General features: G+C 36.0%; 2 protein-coding genes across 2 annotated transcripts in view; one reads left to right on the top strand and one right to left on the bottom strand.

Moving 5' to 3' along the window:
• LOC136810290 (bystin-like) overlaps nucleotides 1–13,792 on the top strand; it is a 37,218-nt gene that overhangs the window by 11,722 nt on the left and 11,704 nt on the right. The window lies entirely within an intron of this gene.
• Nucleotides 730–13,139, bottom strand: LOC136810329 (uncharacterized). The gene is made up of 14 exons (XM_067066887.1): nucleotides 13,069–13,139; nucleotides 12,376–12,626; nucleotides 11,837–11,956; nucleotides 11,389–11,572; nucleotides 10,826–10,988; nucleotides 10,273–10,442; nucleotides 9,487–9,724; nucleotides 7,619–7,823; nucleotides 6,870–6,996; nucleotides 5,767–6,008; nucleotides 4,238–4,357; nucleotides 3,669–3,843; nucleotides 3,131–3,463; nucleotides 730–1,174 (listed from the first exon to the last, which is right to left on the bottom strand). Exons 2-14 carry the CDS (start codon nucleotides 12,613–12,615, stop codon nucleotides 822–824), a joined length of 2,670 nt encoding a protein of 889 aa, XP_066922988.1. The 5' UTR covers nucleotides 12,616–12,626; nucleotides 13,069–13,139; the 3' UTR covers nucleotides 730–821.

Below are 13,792 nucleotides of genomic sequence, written 5' to 3'. Positions count from 1 at the left end.
TTGGGATAATATGGAAAAGCTGAAAAAAGTTTTGGAAATCTCCAAGATAGGTTTTGATGTTGTGTGTGTGCTAAGTGAGAAAACTTTTGAGGAAATAAATCACCATGCTTCGACTAGTTGCTCAAAAAAAGGTCTGCATTGAGTTTGTTTGTTGGAAATATTCATGTTCAAATGAGATGGAGAAACTGTTGGCAAAATATAAATAACTGTTCGAACTACTTTTTCAAACCTAATGTATGATAGCTCAAAATTCAAGTTAGAGCATCCTCTATACGATAAAAAAGAATGAACAAAAAATTTCAACCCTGAAGCTTACAATATCTCGACAAACCGACAAGCCAATTCCGCAATATTTTTTCGAAAATTATATGACTTTCTTTGGAAAAGTATCAGGTTCTATCAGTAGAAAGACTTTTTAAGGGTTTTCTTTTAATTTTCATATTCATATTTTTCAGACATTTAAATTCTGAGGGGCCCGAAAATGCTGGTTAGCTCCAAGAAGCTATTTTTGGCTGCATTCAGAGATAATTTTGTCTGGATTTCCTAGTAGCTATAAACAGTATACAGGAACTCTAATATACCAAATCTTAAGAACATTTTTGCGATATTTAAGGAGCTGGAGTCAATTATTAAACACGATTTTTTGGTAATTTTGATGGTTCAATTTTTTATGTAAAGATTGGAAGTGCAACAATAAATTGAATAAAATTGAAAGCACATAGGCTATGCAGGATGTTTGTACCTATATTTCAATTCATAGGAATATATAATAATTTGAAAAGGAAAATTACAATAAGTGTTTTAAATAAAAGAAGCTATCATCAACGATAATATTTTGTTGTAGTAGGCGTCGTCTTTGTCGTTCGTTTAGTCATCGAAGTTGTCTTTGGTGTCGTCGAGTTGTTGCTGCTGCTCCCAGTAGTTGAGTCTCCAGGGCGTACTCCTTGACCGGTACATTGAACGTTCCTTGGGAAATCGCATCTTCCTGTTCGTTTTGTTTCGTCCGGTTTAAAGAACAATCCAGCGGGGCATTTGAGTCGGATACTTTGAGTGTTTGAGCAGGAATAAAAATGTTTGCAAGAGTTCGGGTCTGGGATTTGTCCGTTTTTGACGAAAAAACATAGATTGTCGCTTTCTGATGGTGGTTGAGTGACCAGTGGGCGTAATTCGGTTACTAAAAAAAACAAAAGGTGAAAGAAATTACTATGTTTGCCATGTGATATTGAATTAAAACACAAGTAATTTCTTTTCTCGGACCTTTTCGGTGTTTATAATGGTTTAATGGTGTTTGTATATCATCCGGTTCGTAAAAATGGATTTTTATGAATTTATAAATTTAAATTTTTAAAAAGGCGTAAAAATTCTTACAGTCAATGCAAGCTCGGTCGTTACTTGAACTCGGTCAAAATTTCTCAGTACAGCCCTCACTGATTGGTTATTATGGTATTAAGAGTTCGGGTGCAACTTATTAGCTAATCTTGTTTAACAATTTCTCAAACCTTCATATTTCTACAATCTTGCTCGAAATATATTGAGACTTTAGTGTATTTTAACGTTTTTCAGAATTTAAAGTTCGGGCGAGAATTGTTATTTTAGCACTACCACTTTCTTCCATTGAATATTTTGATTTTTGAGGGGTTCGATGGCTTCTAGGCTATATTCCAAGCCTGATCGAAACAATTTTGAGCTTTTAAATCCTGAGATCCTAAGGTCCTAAGTGGTCCTAAGTCTCATGTTAAAACTTTACTTTCCAACTCTAGTTTAACGCGCTTAAAAATCATTTGTGGTGTTTACAATTTCACTAGGCAATCCCCTTTGTCTCAAATATTTTGTGTGGAATTGTAGGTCAATCAATTTGGATTATAATATTTAACCGTCAATTCTATAACGTTAGTTCGTTCCAACAGCACACTAACGAGTTTATGTTTTTGTTTTCGATATTGCACAGATTGCTATTCCATAGTCCGTATAAAATACCTGGAAGGCCTTTTGTTTATTTCGATTGTTTCTTACTTGAACTTGTGTTGAGAAATTAGTTTGTTTTGCTCACTTTTTGATCATGTGATTAAATCTTAAACCAATCCCAAGGGAAATAATTGGTAACGTGATCAAAAACTGAGCAAATCGATTTTTATCTTTTGATATTAACCCTTTCCGTGCCGATGTCGTATATATCCGACATGCAAATTTTCACTCTACTTGCCGATGTCGTATATATCCGACATCAAATTTTTTTACCTAATTGCCGAGGCCTTTAAAAAAGAGGCAGCTCTTTTGCCGAGAAATCAGCTTTTAGGAAAATGGTTTTCTTATTTGCCAATGTCGTATATATCCGACATAAAAAAATCCATAGTAGTAGTGAAAGTATATATTAAGTGCTCAAAAGATTTATTTCAGGTTTATTTTAGTCTATCATAAAATATATATAAAACAAATGTCAAATACAAATGTCAAACATTGGCAAATAGGAATAAAATATCCTTGTCGTATATATACGACATGCGGCAACACGAGTTAAAATTTGCATGTCGTATATATACGACATCGGCAAATCAGGTTACTAAAAAAAATTACCCCTCGGCAAATGGATTGGGGTACAAAAACAAGGTACCGGCACGCAAAGGGTTAACAAAGGAAAAAGCTAACAAAAAGTTAAAACAATAAGCCTCCAGACCAGTGTTTCTTATAAGGGCCATGGTTATTCCGAAATAACTTATTAAAGGTTGTCCTTCCTTTAAAGTCGAAGGCGATTTCCTTGTGTCTTAGTAGCTTATCGCTTTTAAGCTAAAGCACAGTACTTTGAAATCATTTGTCTGGTATTTTTGAAACCTGAAGACACTTTTACATTCATTGTCTGTAAATGATTGGACTGCTTTGAAGCTTTAGATGAAAGTTCCGTTGACAGGTGGAGTTATTTCGATATTGTGCAGTTAATTTTTCATCGCAGTAATTCAAAAGTTTTTATCCTTGAAGGCAATTTCCTTATTTCCTCCATTTTTTTATACTGGCTTTACCGCCCGAGCCGCTGTTGTACTTTTTATAATAAATCTCTGACCTACTTTGTTGTTTTTTACGAAGAAAATTTCTGCTTCTCGCTATATAAAGGAACAGGAAGATATTGTTTACTTACGGTTAAACCCTGGGTTTTCGCATTCAAAGTTGACCGGGTAGTCACAAGTACGGATGACTGGATTAAATTTCGTTATGTTCGGACATGTCCGGAAGCTTCCCCACCCGTTGGAACAATAAATAAACACATCACAATTTGCCGGTATAGCATGCTCTCCGTCGTCTCGGAACCGGCAAAACCGTTCCAGGTCTATGTCGACGGCTTTTGGGTCTGGTCGTTGGTCCTCATCGAATTCTAGGCCACCATCTGGTCCCTTTTGCCCTTGAGCGCCTTTGTTTTTACCGCATTTTTCCTTTCCGTCGCATTTGGCTGTTGGTGGTACCGGTTGGTTTTCTATGAAAGAAACATTTAAAAAGTTTTTGTGAAAATGGCCGTTAATGCAATAGAATATCGTGTAATCTAAATACATAATACAGCGTGTTTGGTTCTCTCTTTTGTTTTGTTGCTGCAATGTATTTGCAAGCTCATAATTTGTAAAGATTTTAAAGATAATATGATAGAGTTGTAAAGCATCCATAAAGAGTTGAATATTCCTTACTAGCATCACTGTTCATATCAAAAGAATAACTTGATTGGTCATCAAAGTTGTGTTCGTTCGTCAAATCTTCGAACAGTGTTGGCAAAGTGTTTCCAAAGCGACCTCTCAAGTCCACTCTCTGAATGATTTCATTGTCGCCTGGTTTCTTGTTTGTCGCCTCTATCGCAAGACCGATCTATATGAGAATGAAAAGCAGACCGTTAAAGATAGCTTAGTTAACTAATAAGCCCGTATTCACAAGGCTAGGACATGCGGCTGTGATAAAAAAGCGTTTTCGGCGCTTTAAAGATTTTTTGTATATTTACGGATTTTAAGTTTGCCTTGGAATACTGTTATTCAGTCATAACTTATATCAGATTCTGGTGACTGAATCAAACTAGCTTAGATTTCTAGGCTACGTTAAAGAGTCACCTCGGTAATATGGAGTTTGGATTCATTTTCAAGTATCTTCAAACAAACTATCAATTGTTTCCATTGCCAACAGGTTCAACCATCTAAGAACTAAATTGACCTTAATAAAGTCGGAATTTCATTTTAGGTGAATAATTAGGAAGAAAGTGCATTATTACCTGAGCTGCTGCACATTTTCCATTGGAGGATAGAGTGTCTAGTTGATATTTGATGTATGATTCAATCTCTGTTGAGCCTGTCCTCTGAACTGTGATCAATAGTGCTTGAAATGTGTCGTGCTATAAGACATCGAACTCATAGATTTCAGGTGTTTTTATACCTGTATACACTTTACTCTCACGAAAGGGCTACATACACTACACTACACTACACAAGATATTGACAGACAATATATTGTTGAGTGCCGGCAATATATTGAAAAGGTGTCCTAGTAGAGGCCACTATGTCTTCCCGTGTGCAGCAGCTTGTGCAAAGGGATTTTATGATTGAATATTGTTCCTTGAATGTAGAAGATCAAAATTTGAGAGGTGGGGCCGGGTGTGACCACCCGTTGCCATGGAAACTGACGTCATTGGTTACTATGGCAACCAAAATAAAAAGTCGTCAAAATTGAAATTTTTTTGTTTCAGTCGAAAGAGCATGAAAAACTGATAAAGAAAAAGGTCACAACCTATATCTGAAAATGAATATATCAGGAGATATTAAGGAAATAAGGCAAAATGACGTCATAAAACGATGACGTCATCGAAAAACAAAAATTTGCCAAAATTCAAAAACTTTTGGTTTTTTGGAAAGAGTGAACAAAAATTATTATTACGAAAAAGTCTGAAAATCCTTTTTAAGAAGTCTATGAGCCAAAATTGATACTTTTAAATTTTGCCTGTAATGTGTTTGGGCAAGCTCCAACCTTCGACAGGCAAAAAATGAAATTGTCAATTTTGGCCAATAGACTTTTTTTAACGAATTTTCAAACGTTTTCGTAATAATATTTTATGTTCCCTGGAGGGTCTTTTTTCCAAAAAAACAAAAATTTTCGAATTTTGGCAAATTTTTATTTTTCGATGACGTCATCGTTTTATGACGTCATTTTGCCTTATTTCTTTAATATCTCCTGATATATTAATTTTCAGATATAGGTTGTGACCTTTTTCTTTATTAGTTTTTCATGCTCTTTCGACTGAAACAAAAAATTTTCAATTTTGACGACTTTTTATTTTGGTTGCCATAGTAACCAATGACGTCAGTTTCCATGGCAACGGGTGGTCACACCCGGCCCCACCTCTCAAATTTTGATCTTCTACATTCAAGGAACAATATTCAATCATAAAATCCCTTTGCACAAGCTGCTGCACACGGGAAGCTTTTTCGCGACATAGTGGCCCCTACTATCCGCAATGTATTGTCAGCTTGATTTGCAATTTTCCAACAATATAGGGGGTTGTTTACAGAAAGAAAATCCCATTTCAGGTGTTTATACAGTTTACTCTTTCTAATCAGATCTTCAAGGGACTAAAAATTTTCTTCGAATTATCGAAAGATTCGAATTACGGAGAGTAATTTATATGATACCTCAGATGAGGGGCACTGTTGTACAGTGGAGTCTCTATAACTCGAGCACTTGTCAAAACTACGTCATATTTTCTATCGAATGGGCGGAAATCTTTGAGTTTCAAAGTCATTGACGTACCGTTTTCTTTTCTTGTGCTACATTCACCCTTTTGGCAACCATTCTAAACCACGTGATCACCCAAACATTTTGAATTTCGGCTGCCGTAATCGGGTCTCTCGGTTGAATGTTGAGTTGTACGTTGTCTTCGAAAAAACTGACAGCGGTGTTAGAAAAAGTCCTCGTCAGATCATCAGCTATTGTTTGAAACGTGTTTCCAACGAAAGGTGTATTTGCAGTTAATGCGAATCTATGCACAGTGCCTTAAACGAAAGTTTAATTTTAATTTTACAATGGGGGTTCTTCTATTTCTTGAGATTTCCTCATCATGTCATCACGCAAATATTTTGCTCTCATCGCGATCACAAGAATTGCCAAAACTGTCAGTCTGTGCCACTAACTCGATGGGGAAGATTCTTTCGAAATGGGAAGAACCTTCCCGAACGGGAAGAACTTACTCTAATTTTTTCTGCCCGTTTGGGAAGATTCTTCCTCTTTGGGAAGTTGAAAATTGACTGAATATTCGGCGAAGCTGTATGATGACCGGCGAAAGTTGAAACTTTTTGGAGGTGAAAAAGCATCAAATTTTAAGGTTTTTCACCGAAAGAAAAGTAAACTTTACCGTAGAAATCTTGTTAAATTGTGAAAGAACTGCGTAAACTTCCCAAACGGGAAGTTCCAACTCGATCGAGTTTTCCTTATTTTCCCGCTTCTTCCCGATCTGGAAGTCCGTTTTTTAACTCTTACCCGTTTGGGTGTCATGTTAATTTCCCGTTCGGGAAGGTTCTTCCCATTTCGGAAGAATCTTCCCATTTTGAAAGAATCTTCCCATTTTGAAAGAATCTTCCCGATCGAGTTAGTGGCACAGACTGACTGTCGCATCGCGCAAAATAGCAAATTCAATTCCGAAAAGAAAACTGAATTTAGCAACTTTGAAATGAATTTTTAAATATTCTCCTTTGAAACATTTTTTCAAACATTTTTTGCCCGTTTTATGGGAATTAGCAAGTACCATGACGGAAATCTTTGGCTGACAAAAGCTTGTGGAGTTTGATGCAGGATCGTCTCCAAATCAGGCTGTTTTTGTTCAACTGTAAATTTGATTGGATGCAAAAACCACTTACCAGCCTCGTACTGTTGCCAAAAGACTGCTGCAAGATTGGCATCTACATCAAAGGGACTTTTTTGACAACTCAAATCGGCAGCATTTCTTGATTCGTCGTCCATCGCAATAAAGCCGTTGTAATGAATCTGGTGAAGTACAAAGAAATAGAAAGCAATAAAAGATTTTTGTTTTAGAACATATACCTTATTACACGAATATTGCTAGTCATTTTATCAGCACGAATTGAAAAATTTCGTGTTAATAAAAACCCCCTTAATTAAAACCAGTCATGGTGTCCTTGAAAAAGCAATAAAATTCGTGTTAATTTTTGGAATGTTAATTTCAAGGCCGTTGAAAACTTGCCTAGTAATATTCGTGTAATAAGGCAGAGCCGAAGCTTTATTCAAAAATTTAAATTTTGTAAACAACCGTGGATTAACTATCACTAAATTCTCGTTGGTTCTCGTTGGCTCCAGTTGACTGAATTGATCGATTCCATCAATAATAGAAATGAAAAGAATAGGATTTTTATTTGATTTTGACAATGCACAGGTTGCAAAATTTAAGTCTGAAGACAAATCACGTTTTTATGTGCTTGTTACATGACATTTATTTCTGATTGGTTCGAATTTATTGACACTAATAAAGTTATCAGCTGTAAAAGTTGAAAGGCAAATAACATGGGAATAAAATCTTGCAAAATTTTGCAACTCGTGTATTCGGCAATCAAACTTCTTTTAACACCCCCTCGAAAAGGATAAGACTTACAGAAATTTGTGCAATTTGGTTGAAAAACTTGAATCCTGGCATATTCAAATCGGCTTTCTGCGCATTACCCTCGTTGGTGGCTGCTTTCAAGTTGTTGAAAGGTTGACCGAAGATGATTTGTGCGAAATTCGAATTGACAACTGCATTTGCTATATTAATGTTGAAACCAGGTGGCAGTGGACGTGTAAATAAGTCTTTAGCTGCGCTAGCCAGAGCTAGAGTCACCAGTAATGAAGCCAAAGTTAATTTCCGCATGTTTTCGTAGTTTATTTTCCAACTTTAAACGCTGTCTACTCCAGCACCATGTGATTTTGTTGAGTGCTTTGAAACTAGTAAAATTATTCAGTAGCAATACTATTTGATCATATATGAACTCTTGTCTTTTACATTTATCAGGTGTTCCTTCGCTTCAGATAATGTTTGCTATATTGCCAAACGAATACTGAAAATTCTTCATTCTGCAGTCTATTTATATCATTCATAAATATTTACTTGTTTACGATGGATTGAAATTTTTAATTGTTTTTTTAATTACCCGGGACAAGGAGAGGTCATAAAGGAAATTGTATAAATTTAATGTTTTTTCCCTCTTTCTTTTAAAAATATTGGCTTTTCAAAAATATTTTTTTGATTTACGAAATTTAAAAAAGAAACACATCAATTAGTATCTTAGATACTGATTTCCTTGCCAGACACTCCTGAAATACGGTGCCATAAACATTACAAGCATACACCTTTTTTAAGAACAACGAGGCTCAAAATCGCCAAAAATTCAGAACAATTTAAGAACAATCCTGAGCATGAATTTACTCGATTTCAAGTAATTTAGGGGTCAAAGTGGTGAAAATTAGCTATAACCTTAAATACCTCAATTACACCCCATAATAAGAACAGGATAAGAACAATTTGAGGCTAAAAAAAAAGTGGCAAAAATAAGAACAGCCGAGCCTCAGCAAAATTTTACTGGCTCTAACAAATCCAAAAGTGTATGTATTATTTGTTGAAGAATCGCCCCCGAAATTAGGCTCGGTTATGCTCAGGGACTAAAGTGTTTTTCGATGTTTGAAAAAAATTCATATCCAAAAAGCAAATGACGTTAGGTGGAAAGTTTCATCATGTAATTTCTAGGAAATCATGAAATTCGTAACGACTCCTATACTACAATACACTTTTTCTTTAAAAGAACCAGGAAATTTTTTCTGAGGCTCGGCTGTTCTTATTTTTTTAGGCACTTTGAGCCACAATTTGTTCTTAAAATCCTGTTCTTATTTAAAAGATGTAATTGAGATATTTTAGGTGTTATACCCAATTCTTACTACTTTAACCGCTAAATTGCTTAAATGGTTCTTATTTTTTGGCGATTTTGAGCATCATTCTTCTTATAAAATTGTTCTTATAAAAAGCTAATGGCTAATCACAATTATCAGGGAAGCTGATCACTAACATCATTCTCCGCATTTCCTGTCTTGTAATCCACTTTTTACAAAAGCATTTTTTTAACAGTAATTGCTGTGTAATTGAAATCCATTTTGACATAGCAGAAAATGATTCTAATAATTCTGGGCAACATTTAAGTTCGCATATTCTCTTATATTGAGGCATTACAACGCATTTCATCATTTCAACCATATTCTAATCCATTTTCCGTTTATACTTCTGAAATCTAAAACACAAGGCGTTTGGTTTTTTTATGTTATAATAACCTCTATACAATAGAAAACTCAGGTGGAGAAATCCAACCCTCCAACACAAAAAAAATCACGATAATCACGGAACCCCTGCTTGTCTCTAGTGTGATGCGATATACAATAAGTCATAGTTACAGATTGTCAATATTTACACTTTCAGTCGTCCTTCTTCCTTCTTACGCTCTAACGCCGTTCCCAGTGCATTGAACATTACTTTGATAATCACAAAACCCCTGTCTGTCACTTGTTGGATGAAAGAACAATCCTGCTGGACAAGGCATACGAATACTTTGTGTGTTTGAACATGAATAGTAATGGTCACACGATGCTGGATCAACAACTTGTCCACTACCTTGAAAGAAACATAGGTTGTTGCTTTCCGGGACTGGTTGTTTGAATATTGGTCTCAAGTCCGATACTAAAAAAGAACAATAAAATGAATAAATGTGTTTGATCTATTAGAATTCAAAGTTCTTCTGTCTCAGGCAGATCTACCTTATCGGGGAAAACTTCGTCGGGGGAAATTTTCGTCGGGGAAAAATATTCGTCACTTGCTGGTAGTTGGTAAACGCATAAAGGCTGGGGAAAATTTTCGTCGGGGAAAAATATTCGTCACTTGGCCAAAATTTCGTCACTTTTCCCCGACGAAGTACGACGATATTTCCCGTGAAATTCTGCAAAATTTGGAGAAGCAGGGCTAATTCTAAGTCTATTACAAAAAAATTGCTTTGACCACTGATCTATCTAGAGATTTTCACAAGATGAAATGATCTCTTACTAATAACACCTTCTTTTTAGAACCTTACTATTTTTGATAACTACTTATCCAAGTCTTTAAATAAGCCACTAAAGTAAAATAGATTATCGACTACAGTTGACACTCTCTAATTCGACGTTCAACTATTCAATTCTATTAAAATCCAATTCTCCTTGAAAACCGAATTGGAGAAGGTCAACTGCACTTACCATCAAAGCCTTCAAATTTGCATTCGAAATTGACAGGGAAATCACAAACGCGAATGACAGGATTGAATTTCGTTCCCTTTGGACATGACATGAAGAAACCGTTTCCATGGGAACAATAGATAAACACATCACAATTGGCTGGGATAGCGTGCTCGCCGTCATCTCGGAATCTGAATGAAATATTAAATATGATTAAGATTTCGATTAAGTCGCCTAAACCTAGATCCAGAGGCTCAAGCCGTGTTATCAGTTGTGTCACAAATTATTACCAGTCCCATCAAAAAGCCGGTCGCGCCGTTAAGGGTTTATAGGTTATCGAGGCAGAATAACATTATATAACTATAATTTTAAATTATTGACATTAGCGAGTTTATGTATGCCGAGTTTTATTTAACTGAGATGGTTTGATCTAGTTCCTAGACTGACTTATGACTAAGGTAAAACAGCGCTGTCACCATTGTCGATTTGAGTGTCTTGACTGCGTGTTGTTCAACCAAATCTTTTCAGCTATTCATCCATCCGAAAACACGCTTTTAACTCGTTTCAAAATTACCTGCAGAATTTTTGAAGTCTTCTTCTTGCATCCTCACCATCGGGGAAATCGGGATCAGGTCCCAAGAAAATTCCTCTACTTCTTGCTAATTCCTCTTGAGCTGGTCTGTTTTTGGCACATTCTTTTGATTGGCATTTGACTGTAGGTGGTACGGGTTGGTCCACTAAATGACAAAAGCAGGAAAAAAATATTAACTTGTCCCTTGTTTCCTGTAAGTTAAAATTTCTTATAACACCAGAGAGGAATTATTACATGTTTTGAGGTTTTTGAACCTCTTGAAGAACGCAAAGATGTTCTTTCAATTTCTTTATGAAACTCTGGCGTTTGAGTTTACCATCATTGGCAATTAATGATATTCATGATATTCATGATATTCATTACGTATCATTTTCTACGGAAAGATCCCTGTTTTTGTCAATAATGGCGAATTAAAGCTAGAGAAAAATTGTTCAAACTTCGTAACTACCGGCTAAACCGACGCGTTTCCGTAGAAAACTTTACGTAGTGAAATGATTTGAAATCCTATGTGGAAATTAATACACATATATATTCAAAAAACTAACTTGTTCCCGCATTCAAATCAAATGTATAACTCGATTGATTTTGAAATCGGTGCTCGTTCGTCAAATCTTCGAAAACAGTCGGTAAAGTGTTTCCAAAACGACCTCGAAGGTCAACTCTTGCTTTCGGACCTTCCTCTAAATCTCCAGGGTTTTCCTTATTCGTTTGACTTACTCCAATACCAATCTAAATTGTAAAAGAAAGCATCCCCCTTTAAAGTAAAAATCTAGATGACTTCGTTTAACAATATTCATTACTTCACAATTCATATTTCGTGACGTTTTCTACGCAATCACCCCAGTTTTTGCCAGTAGTGGAAAATTTCAGCTAAAAAAAATTGTTTAAAATTTACCACTACTGACATAAATCATGGTGTTTTGGTAGAAAGAATTACGTAATGAATATCATGCATTAAATATTTTAAGGTGTGATAAATTTGTTTTCAATTACCTGTGTTGGCTCGCATCCACCATTAGAGGATAAGGTGTCCAAATATGTCTTGAGGTACCATTCCACAGCTCCCGATGGCTGCCTTACCACTTTCACCAATAATGCTTGGAACGTATCATGCTGAAATGTAAGCAGCAAGTTAAAAGTACAGGCTAAGTGGAGGATCGGGGGAATGTTGAAAGAGCTTAAAGGGAATAACAACTTTAGTTAAATTCTAATGAATAAAAAACGGTATTAATCTTTTTGACATGCTTCTCAAATTCATGTGATGATTGGAACATCTCTAGGCCGGATTAAAAAAAATGTTAAATTTCCGTCCCAACCGACAGATCGAGAAAACCTCTATTGTATCTGTGCGTTCTATTTTAAGCTTCCACCTTCTGGTTCTTCCGCTTTAATTTCAAAATCACCCAAAATGTAAACAGAACTTTCATAAATCGTCAAAATAAAATTGAAGTCCAACCAGATCATGAATTTGCGAAATTTTGTATTTTAACTAATAAATTCTTATAAGGGTATCATCTCAACCAAAACCTTACTGTTTCTTTTTGCTGATCACCGTTGTCACGTTTTGCACGCATTCTAAACCACGTGATCACCCACACATGATTAATCTCGCCCTTTAATATCGGATTTCTCGGAATGATTTCAAGATCTACGTTCGATCCGAAAAATGCTGAGGCGTCAGTGCTGAATGTTTCTGTAATATCATCTCTAATGATCTTTAACTGAGCGTCTGATAAAGTTTTTGGGCCACCATTTCTGTTGTACTGGAACATATGCACGCTTCCTTGAATATTAAAAAGGGTTTATCGCATTACATTAAGTTTAAAGCCCGGGAGGGGCTAGAGAGTAAGGTTCTGTATGGGAAATGAAGCCACGTTTATTAATTGCACAATAATTTTCTTCTGACTGACCTTTGCTTTCTGATCATTTTTGATAGCGCTGAGTCAAGTAACGTGCAAGTAACAGCACGTCTCTAGTCTGTATACGGCCTTCAGCCTTTGGTGGCACCAAATGCTATGTCATAAAGACTAGAAACATTTAGAAACACCAAACAATATATTTATGATATGCACAATTACAATGTCTTCTGACATTACATCACGGACCCAATAGCTGATTGGTTGTAAGTGACGTAAAATCAGTCAATACGTCACTTTCAACCAATCAGCTGTTGGGTCCGTGGAAGACATTGCAATGGTGCATATCATGAATTGAATAATACTGACCAGCTTCGTAGTGTTGCCAGTAAACCGGTATGAAATTCCAATCGCTTGTGTCCTTATCAGTTGGACTGGCTTGACACGTCTGCTTGGTTATTGCATTTGTAGTGTCAACATCCATAGAAATGACACCATTGAAATGAACCTACATTAAAAGAGATTTGAATATTTACCAAAAGAAAATGGAGCGTTCTCAAGAATTATGCACGCACTTAAAAAATTTGGGAAGTAAAATTCATTAGGCTGCTTACCGCTACTCTAGCAGGCTGATAAAAATAATTCATGTCGATATTTTTTATATGGAAATTTCTTGCGTTCCCTTGATCACCAGAAGAACCTGCTGAAATTTGCTGGTCAAGTCCGAATACTGCTACAGGTCCACGTCGTACCGCATCACCGGGATCCATACCAAACCACGCGAACAAATCTTTCGCGCCATGAGTCGATGATATCATTACCAGTCCTAAATAGGTTAAATACGCAGCGAAGTGTGGCAGCATTTTGTTTATTGAAGCCTTCCGGTTCTTTTTGTGTTTTTATTGAAGTTTTCTGGTGCTACTGATGTATTTCTGGAAGCCTTTTGGTGTTATTTGGAAGCCCAGTTAAGCCTCAGGATATGAAGATTTTATCTAGTGTATTGAACTCCTTGTTCTCGCCACTCTTTCGTTGGCTTTGCTTCGTCTACCTTTGTTAACTTGTCTCTACAAGCAAAATATTCGCTGCCTTTTAT

Source organism: Clytia hemisphaerica, unplaced genomic scaffold (assembly GCF_902728285.1).
Source record: "Clytia hemisphaerica strain Z4C2 unplaced genomic scaffold, Clytia hemisphaerica genome assembly, whole genome shotgun sequence".
In the NCBI taxonomy this organism is placed as follows: Eukaryota; Metazoa; Cnidaria; class Hydrozoa; order Leptothecata; family Clytiidae; genus Clytia; species Clytia hemisphaerica.
Note: the sequence above shows the minus strand (reverse complement) of the source record. Positions and strands in the feature narration are given on the sequence as shown.

Bases quoted from the DNA above. Each gene is read 5' to 3' on its own strand.
- LOC136810329 (XM_067066887.1), bottom strand. From the start codon at position 12,615: ATGTTCCAGTACAACAGAAATGGTGGCCCAAAAACTTTATCAGACGCT. The intron at 11,573-11,836 runs GTAATTGAAAAC...TTTACAATTTAG, and splicing joins GTGGATGCGAGCCAACACAG to ATTGGTATTGGAGTAAGTCA. The intron at 6,997-7,618 runs GTAAGTCTTATC...GTACTTCACCAG, and splicing joins ACCAAATTGCACAAATTTCT to ATTCATTACAACGGCTTTAT.